Source organism: Hippichthys cyanospilos, chromosome 14 (genome assembly GCF_059441005.1).
Source record: "Hippichthys cyanospilos isolate Australia breed blue-spotted pipefish chromosome 14, RoL_Hcya_1.0, whole genome shotgun sequence".
Lineage (NCBI taxonomy): Eukaryota > Metazoa > Chordata > Actinopteri > Syngnathiformes > Syngnathidae > Hippichthys > Hippichthys cyanospilos.
The window spans coordinates 2057335-2067346 of NC_142382.1; the positions used below are offsets into that span (position 1 = coordinate 2057335).

General features: G+C 37.2%; 1 protein-coding gene across 1 annotated transcript; it reads left to right on the forward strand.

The window, feature by feature from the left end:
* The first annotated feature begins 4297 nt into the window (after window positions 1–4297).
* Window positions 4298–8505, forward strand: crip1 (cysteine-rich protein 1). The gene is made up of 4 exons (XM_088434018.1): window positions 4298–4466; window positions 7866–7960; window positions 8148–8205; window positions 8326–8505. The coding sequence occupies exons 1-4, from the start codon at window positions 4427–4429 to the stop codon at window positions 8361–8363; spliced, it is 231 nt and encodes a 76-aa protein (XP_088290144.1). The 5' UTR covers window positions 4298–4426; the 3' UTR covers window positions 8364–8505.
* Window positions 8506–10012: the final 1507 nt, after the last annotated feature.

Here is a 10012-nt window from a genome sequence, read left to right on the forward strand (position 1 = left end):
TTGAAACGCGGAAACATCTTGAGTGACAACTTTGGTTCCTCACGCAGGAGGTCAACGAGGACACGCTTCCTTCCGGCAAATTACTGCGTGTGCAGTCACTTGTCCTTGTTTGCGTTCTTGCCCAGAAAAAAAATTACGAGATGATATGAACAATCCATGCGGTGTTGTTGTGATTTTTTTTCTGCATTTACTTTTGCACCGTGAAGGCCTCACTTGAACTTGTGGGACCCTAAAAAACATAGAAAAAAAAAAAAAGCACCTCTAGTTTAGTTGGAATGCTGCGTGTCTGAGAAAAGCGGGGTTTCCATGACAACCGCCTACTGTAACAACAACACAAACTCGGCGGCCATGTTTTCCTAAGCGATACGCGCCTGAACGAGAGTCCCCGGAGAACCCCGCCACCGTTCTGTGGGAACCGCGGCAGCGCTGTGGTGACGTCACAGGATTAGCCCAAGTTAATGATATTTGACATTTTTTATGCTGTGAAATAGTTTGAAAGATGACCCGGAAAAACACCGTTTTTGTTTTCTGTCATCGCATTCCATCTTGCCGTGTCGTCGGCGTCCAACTCAACACCTCTTCTCGGTTTCACACTGACGCCATTGTTCGCACTTTGGCACGCCGCTTGTCTTTCATACTCGACACCCTCGGAGGATGTGAAACTGATACGCTCACGGCTTTCCGCATTTGGTGTATTAGGCTACACACGGTAAATGAGATTCATTAAACACCGTTTGTGAGGTACATTATATGGGAGATCGGAATAAATTACTTGAGGTAAATTACGTACAATAGGGTATACTGCAATCCCCACTATCATAAACTGATTGTTTACATTGTTGCCGGGTCTCGCCCCCAACCCTTTAGGGCCAACGCGAATCAATAAATGACCTCCTGAAAGGACCTGTAAGCAGACTGGAACGAGACCGTCCACTCTCCTCGTGAGAAAAACAACTTAGTTGTCTTCCTTCTTATTTGTTATTAAACGTTCGAGGTTGTGTTGCCCCACTGATAAGATGCATTAAATAAATAGCGAAAATACTGCAATTAATTTGCTCTTAATTTGAAAAGAAACACATACTGTATACGGTTCCATGTAATAGTGGGAAACATGTAATCCATGATCTTGTGCAGGTGTACCTAATCAAACGTCGCCTCCCATTGGATGGGAAATGGTGACAGGAGTGCGGAAAAATGCTATTGTGGGTAAAATCAGCAGCTGCTTTTCGTCGCGCGTCGCTCTGGAAGACATTTTACGACGCCCACATGTTGGCACATCTTTTTGGAAAGAAGGAAGGAAGGTCACCACCCCGGCCAGGCCGATGAAAGCGTCGGCCAGATTGTACCGCGCTTGATTTTAGGATGAGCTCATCTGTCCTGATTTTGGCGCTTTGAAACGAGGAGCAACCCGGAACAGGACCTCATCCCTCCCACGTGTTAGACTCATACTTCATCACCGTTTCCAGGCCTTACATGAGCGTTCAACTTCCAAAACACCTTTTTTTTTCTGTGATATTTGGTTTTGATTTCCTCAAGGATAATCTGTAAAATTTTTTTTGGCAGATGTTACAAAGCCAGAACTGGTCCTCGGGCCTTTGAGTTTTACTTCCAGGTCCCCAAATCCCAGCGCAATATTTTTAAAAGGTCTTTATTATATATTTCACTTAAATTACATTTTTTTCCAATGAGGTTTGGTCTTTTGTAGCAACGGAATTATGGCTAGTACTAAAATCATTTTCGTTTTAGTTCGCAACTAAATTTCTCTTGTCTGCTTTCCTGTTTGTGATTTTTAACACGATGTTGCACTTTGCGTTTTCTAATGAATTTCTGTTGTTGATTACCTTTTTTTTTTGTGATTCCTGATTCGGTTTGGTTTTTAATGTGTTTGTGAATAATTTTCTTTTATATGTTTGGATTTTCTGTTGTGTTTCGTCTTTTGAGATGTGTTTTCATTTGCAAACAATTTGAATTACTTTATTATAATTTTCAGTTTTTTCTTGTGAATTTTTCTATTTGCTTAGTTATTTGTTTTTGTGATTTTGTGACTTTGGCGCCACTGTGTTCGATTTTTAGTATGTGTAATATGATACTATAATTAATTCTTCTACAGAAAGTCATTTTTCATCTTATTCATATTTACTACTACTAATACTTTACGGTTTCTTTTTTCCATTCTATTTTTTTATCATTCAGATTTTGCGGGCCATATGTTTGACCTTAGATTTTGCTGTACATATTTTGAACACAGTAACAATACTGAAGCTGCCAATAAATGCTGGAATTTGGGCTCAACTTAAATTTTCTAAGGATGAAGGCTTAGGTAAGCCTAGACGTACAGAACGTAGACTACTTTCGACCGTAGTTGGCCATCTGCTTGCTCTGCTCATAGAAAAAAAACAATAAACCTCAAGTAATTTCCTTCCTGTATGCCTGTGGCTTTTTTTTTCATTAAATCAGTGTGTGAAAGTGGAAAATGAGAGTCATGCTCACTACTGTAAAAAAATATATGAAAAAAGTCCCTTTAATTGGATCCAGGGGTTGTTTTTTTTTTTATTTTTTTGAGTAAACAGACTTGTAAAATCTTGTAAAATCCAATCAGGATGCATTGTTGATTATTAGCGCACAAGCTAGCATGCTAAGGCTAATGCTTAGGCTAAAGCAGTACAATCCAAATGCCAAATGTGTTTGCTTTTTGTGCAACGGGAACGGATTGCTGATTTTTGTTAAGAAAGCCCAAAACAGGAAGTGACATCACTCGCTCGAAAATCTCGAGAATTTTTTTCCCTTCATTAATAGTTGCTAGCACTGATCTTCGATGACCTCATCATCTCGCGCATATCGATCCCATGCATTCCATCTCAGTTTCCTGTTATTGAAAATCTCCACGTTGCCATGGCGACCATCTTAACAAACAGTCCGCTAGTTGCCCCAGGCGACCAATCTTTGTTTGTTTGTTGTTTTAGATTAATGAGAGCAGAGTTTATGCCAGCAAAGGAGCATGTAAAGTAAACCTCGTTTCACTTTTTGGGGAGGATTACCAACGTTTTTATTTTTTTTATTTGGAAACCCGATTTTCCGATTACCCCTGAAAGCCTACTTGGAATTATAACCCCCATATTTGAAACCCCAACTCTCGTTTTAAACCCTATTTTGAATTTCTAACCCTAGTTTGCAACCCTGAACTTCAAATTCACCTGCCTGCATGACGATCGTTTGGTTGCCACGGCGACGTCATTACCCACCCCAAAAAGGTGTGTTTGTTTTTAATCATAAATAGGCGCACGACCTTGCGTTGTTCACTATCTCAAATATTTACACTCCCGTAAAAGCACATAAAATGACTTCATACTACAGATTTTTTTTTTTGACAGGTTGAACCTGTTGCCGGGTAGATTAGTGGTGCTGCCGCTGTGGATATGATGTCACCACCGGGGTGTGACCGTGTTGTAAAGTGGCCCCATAGGTCAATTACGCTTAGGTAGATAGTAGATGATTCCATATCTGCGACAGACTTTGCTCTTTTGGGTTGAAGCGAGGATAGTGTTACCGTCGCCACGGAAACCCGATTGCTTACTGCACAATTTATTAGGTACACCCATATTAGACAACAAGTAGTTTAATTTTATATAGCAGACATTTCAATTTCTTTTGTATATATATATATATATATATATATATATATATATATATAATTTTTTTTTCTTTTTATATATATTTTTTTTAAACATTGTTTTTACTCTAGACAGCTACAAGTGACATTTAATTTTTATTGATATATTACAAATCAATAACATAGCTACTGTACTTGTTAGCTAGCAGAATGAGTATTGGAAGACAAGCGGTGCAGCAACACATATAGACAGAAGTTAACAATACTTGTTCATTCTCTGCAAAAATGCGTCATTTAGTCGTGAAACTCTTCTCTGTATTACGTCCGGATGCAATATATATACTGCCCCCTGGTGGTCACAGCACAAAAATTAGAAGCGAGAGAGCTGCAACCGCTTTTACATTTTAGTACTTGATTCATCTGTTCAATATTTTGTCAATGAATCATGTATTAAAATGATGTTTCAATTTTTAGACCTTTCTTTAAAAACATGCCATTCTTTCAAAATGGATCAAAAAATGAACAAACAAATGAATTATGACTCAACCCGTAACAAGGCAGAAAACCGCAAAAAAATCAGATGGCGGACGGCGAAAGGCCCCGGGCCGCAGTTTGGGCACCCATGTCATAAATCAAGGCAGCGTGTACGTCTTTAACAGGAAGCCACGCCCACATATGAACACACAGGGTGGAAAAAAGAAAAAGGGAAACATGTTGAGCACTATAAAGGCAGCGGCTGGCGCAAGCGTCAACGCCGCCGTTTTTTGCGCTGGTGCGACAGTCCACGGTCCATCGTCTTGACAAAAGGAGGCAAACATGCCGAAGTGTCCCAAATGCAACAAAGAAGTCTACTTTGGTAAGAAGGACATTCTTTTGCTTTGAAGCAACTCCTGCGCTTGATGATGAAACAGGAAATGGCTTCGAGAGCTCATATTATGCCATCAAATATTATTATTTTATTTTTTTTTAATTCAATAAAGCTAGTTCAGCCAATTTCAGAATTTTTTGTTGTAACAACTTTTTTAGAATTCAACTAATTTGACTTTTTGGATGCTGTTTTTTTTTTTTTAATTATTATTAATTTTTTTACATGATTTTAATTTGCTGTTTTCCTAACTTTTTCTTACTTTACAATTCTTGTTGCTGCCTATTTGTGTCTTTACAATAGACGGGATCGCATAAAATGCTACACAACAACAGCCAGCTTTACTTATATTTATTATATATTCATAAAATATAATTACTTATTGTGTTTGTAAAATGGAAAGCTAACTTTTATTATCTTTTATTTTCATGCCCCAAAAACGTTTATAAGAACTGTATGAAAGTATTCATTTATTTATCCAGTTAGTGATATGAACTTGAGTGACAAAATATTTTGAAGGGGAAAGCTACAGTTAATAAGCACAAATGAACACTAAAATTATTTTAAAAAATTATTAAAAATTATTAAAATATTTTAAAATACTTGTTTGAAAAAAACTAAAACGCCAATTATTTTCAGATCCTTATCAAAAACAAAAAAAAAAGACGGAAAAACGTACCTGAGCTTGAACGTTAAAAGGTATAAATATGTATTTGGAATTGAATGAATTAATAAATAAAAATATTCACCATAAATATCAAGTAAAGAGCGTATTATTATTATTATTATGATTGAAATATAATAATCAAAGTGTTTGAATATGAGCTGTGAAGTTTTCATCAATGATGCAGTACCTTTTTTGTACACCTACGCGATGTTACCCGATCCATAAAGTAACAACAATACGCCGATTGGCGAGCCGAAGTTTCGAGTTTCCCAATATGAGCGATAGGACGACGGTGCGCTCTATCAAAATGACTCGCGCAGGAATGTTATGTCATGGATATAAAGAGCCGAGCAGAGAAGAAGAAGCCAAAACATTCCACATTTAATCTGATGGACTTGGTCTCGGGAGAACCGCGTTATTGCGCAGAAGCAGTAAAAAAAAAAAAAAATATCCAGGGAAAACATTTCAGATTAAACGCTTCAAAGATTGCTTCTGTTTTGATCTTATTTAGTAAAAAAAAAAAAGGGAAAAACTGAAAAAACAGCTGACATTATTTACCAATGTTCTTGCTAGCTACAAATGTTGTTAGCAGTTGCAAAAATGTCAACAAAACAAAAGACAGCAAATGCTATTTACTTTCAGCATAAAAATGAGCTAACCGCTAACGCTGTTTTCAATTGTTAGTTACGCTTAATGCTACTCACAAAAAGACGATAACTGCTAATATTAGTACTAACTAGCGCGTCTATTGTTAGCCCACTGTTATTGACTGTTATGGCAAACAAGCTAACTGACATTAAGGGCAGATAAAGAAGTTAGACACTACTGTTATGGTAAACTGCTAACATAAATGTTAACTTTTAATGTACTTACCGACAGTCGTAACTGTAATTTTAGTTTGTTTTAATACAAAAGGAGTTAGCCAGTTATTGTGAATTGCTAATATTATTGTTAACTGTTAACGTTATTGCTAACTGTACTCACAGTCGTAACTGCAACTTTATTGACAACTGTCAAAAAAAGTAAACCGCTAACGTTTATGCTAACTGTAACTCTATTGCTAGTCACTAACATTTCTGCCAAGCGCGAATGTTGCAGAACACTGCGATCGTGATTTTATCGCTAACCACTAATTGACAGTTGTGTTGGATGTCAACCATTGAAAAGTTAGCTAATTGGCAGTTTGACAAGTGTCGTGGAATAATTAAAAAAAAAAAAAAAAGATCGCTAACATTAACTGCAAATTTCATTGCTAACTACTAACTGTCGCGCAGTTTGTCAAAAGTAGGCAACTACAACAATTTATTTTAGCCACTAACATTATCGCTAAACATTAATAATATTGTTTACTGTTACAGCTAACCCTTAAAATAGTTGAGGCTACGACAAGTATCAAGAGAACTAAACACTCTCACTGAATGTAACGGGAATTTTAACTGCTAACATTTTGCTAACCACATTACTAATAACTGCTCGCGTTTTTTTTAGACTTGTAAATATTAGTAACTGTCTCAAAAGCGTAAAAAGAAGCTAACCTCTGTTATTTGTCACTGTTAACGCTAGCAGTGGCGCTAGCACACGATGCTTTTTTTCCCTTTGTGCGTGCACGTTACAACGTAACCGACATTAAAGGAGCGTTACGTAAGTGTTAAGCTAACCGCGCGCCGGCGCACACCTCTTGCTGTTTTACGGGGTGTTAAGTACAAGCATTGTTTCAGGTCAGCGCACCGTGATTTGAGGTCCGCGCCCCCGTATTTCCGAGGAAGAATTTTTTTTCTTCTCGCGCTTTCTCTCCCACAGCATTTTTGCATAATCACGGAAAATAGCGTTTGTTCCACATAAGTGAGTCTTTGACTGCCACACCCAGACAGATTTCAGGCCAACACATGGTGCTGATTTGTTTTTGGATTTAGTCAAAAAAAAGACCAAATTGCTTGACTCTGAAACTCCAGGATATCTATAAAACAATTGTTAGGCAAAATAAAGTGAATGGATAATAAAACAAGAAAATTTGTGTAAGGGCCAATAGAATGGGACCGATTTTTTGCTATTTTCATGCTTTTTTGTTTCTTGCACTTCGAGAAACAATGTTGTCAAAACCTGAGGTTGAAATCTCATTTTGTTCATTTTTTTTCCGTTTTTTTAACTCCATGGCATCATTCAATGCCAGGGACGTATTTTCACGTCCAGACATTTAATTCCAGATACTTAAATATCTTAATCTTGAATGTCTAGACTCTTAAAAAATAAACGTGAAAATATGTTCCTGGCATTGAATGAGTGAAGAAAAGTTTTTTTCTAACCCTAACCCTATCGATGGGGGAAAAAACACTAGGGAGCTGATGATTAAAACATGAAAAATTTCAAAATGCAACAATTCTATATGAGTGCAACATGCGAGATTTTGTGTACAAAAATCATCAAAATTGTCCAAATTTTGGACCATATAAAACCATTATAATTACAATTTTTGAGATGCATTTTAATGCATGTTTTTGCAAAAATCCAAACTATGTCAGCAATCATAAAATTCTTTGTTGACTTGTGTTTCACCTCAAGACAGTAGGTGGCAGTAGAGACCAGTTAATGGTTACGTCTTAAAGTGTCATCATCACATCACAGACTACAAAGACAGACCATACCTTTTTAATTTTTTTGTGGGTGTTTACAAATTTATGATGTTTATGTCTATGATGTTTTTTTTTTTTTTTTTTTTTGCACAGCGGAGAAAGTGTCATCTCTGGGCAAAGACTGGCACAGACCCTGTCTCAAGTGCGAGAAGTGCAACAAGACGCTGTCGGCGGGATCGCACGCTGAGGTACGTATTTTCCGTAGGGTGTGCACATTTTTGCAACTACATTATTTTTATGTCATCTTAGTTTCTTACAGCCAAACGTCATTGCTAATATTGTTCGTTACACTAGAAACTTTAAAGGAAGTTAACTGCAAAGGCTATTGTCAATCCCGCTAACGCTAATGCTAACACGATTGCTGTTGCGTTTCAGCATGACGGCAAGCCCTTTTGCCACAACCCCTGCTACAGCGCCCTCTATGGACCTGGAGGTAAGAAAGTAGTGCAATCTGAGAACTCTATGTCTCAATATTTATGTCTGTATAGCCTCGATATAATTCCAACTTTTTTGTTGTTCTTTAAATAATGACTTTGTTGCTGTTTTATTGCAGGATTTGGACGCGGTGGGGCAGAGAGTTACAAGTATTAAAATTGCATACGAAATGTAAACAGACAAACAAACACACCATATTCCAAATTCTTTTGTGGTTTGTCCCACAAAAATTGAATCGTTTTATAATGGACATTTTTGACTAATAAATGCTTGTCAATGTGTGACAATCAATTCTCAATCCCAAGATTTGAATTTATTCAAATAACAGCGTAAAATCGAGTCAATTGTGCATCATTTTTTGCCCGTTGCTGAAATGCGCGCGGCGTTCTTGGGTGGCTGCGCTCCGATGGAGCGTCGCTACGACAACCGCCCCAAACAAGTTGGCAAATAGAAACAAGCACGCAGGGCAGCTGTTCTCCCACTTGGATAACGGAAGCCATTATTATTAAGTTGAGGAGATTTTGGGGCCCGTTTGAAGTTTGCGCCCTGTGATTAGCGCTCAACCAACCTTGACGTTTCACTCAGCCGTCCATTTTTCTTGTCATCAGCACGCCATCTACGTCCTTTCATCTCAGACCGCTCTCCCTTCTGAGGTTTACGTACCTCCGTGAATTTTTTTTTTCAGCCAAGTACTTTTAGTGAACCAAATTGCTTCAGTAATGCCAAAGGCCAAATAAAACTTAACACAAGAAAAAGGTATACCATGCTTTGCAAAAGAACTGAATTTAACAACAGGTTGCTTGATGTTCCAATTAATTTGCTCTTGTTTTGAAAAAAAAGGCGTTTCATGTCAATGCACGTCAGAATAAAACTATAAGCATACAATGTTTTGCAAAGAAGTCACTACAACAGAATTGAACATGAAGTTATTTCATGTCGAATTAAATTGCTTTTAATTTGAAAAAGAAAAGTGTTTCTCGGGACGACGTTAAAGGCTTGAAAGGAGAAGTACTATTTTGGACGTTTCAAAGACCAGCAAAAAAAAAAGTCTGCAGAACTGAAGCGATCCTGAAATCTCTTTACAATAGTATAACAGCGCCGATTTTATTCCTCTAACAAAATGTCAAAAGAATATTAACTTGAAATAAAATACATTGTACTCACCTGAAAGGTTTGTGATTTATTGACAAATTCCCTCGTCTTTTGTTAGCAGTGCTGATATGAAACGCAAACTAATTTCGTGGCCACTGAGAAATTGGTAAATACATTTATCGAAATGAACAACCGTTGTCCGCCTGTATTCTTTTTTTAAGCCAGTTTTTTTAAATTTCATTTTCAGTGGCGTATAGTCGTGCACTTCCAACTTCCTGCAATAAACTCAATGAACCAATCAGCGGATGTGAACATGTGGACGTCACAGGAAGTATCGGCCATGGCGCTGTTTACCAAATCGGAAGTATATTGAATTTAAATGATTGGTTCCGATTCTCAGCAACACATATAGAAGCCTAAATATAATTGGACAAAAAATACAAATAAAAAATAGGACCTAAAAAACGACTGACGCTTTATATTTAAGAATAAAAACCTCAAAATGTTTTGAGTTTTTTAAAAACCCAGTTAACAATGTGTTTGAAGACAATGTGTTTTACAACACAATTAATTACGAGTCAGTTTTTATTATTTATGCCAGCAAATAACTCAATGGAGTTAAAACAAGGTGATCGGTGTGTAAGAATGGAGCTATGCTGACCTCTAGTGCCTAAAAAAGTGAACTGATACCCAAATAGAAGAAACGTTGCAAG

What these genes read in the sequence shown, in the direction of transcription:
- crip1 (XM_088434018.1), top strand. Translation starts at nt 4,427, where the DNA reads ATGCCGAAGTGTCCCAAATGCAACAAAGAAGTCTACTTTG. An exon ending in CAACAAAGAAGTCTACTTTG is followed by an intron (nt 4,467 to 7,865) that starts GTAAGAAGGACA and finishes TTTTTTGCACAG; the next exon opens with CGGAGAAAGTGTCATCTCTG. An exon ending in CGGCGGGATCGCACGCTGAG is followed by an intron (nt 7,961 to 8,147) that starts GTACGTATTTTC and finishes GTTGCGTTTCAG; the next exon opens with CATGACGGCAAGCCCTTTTG.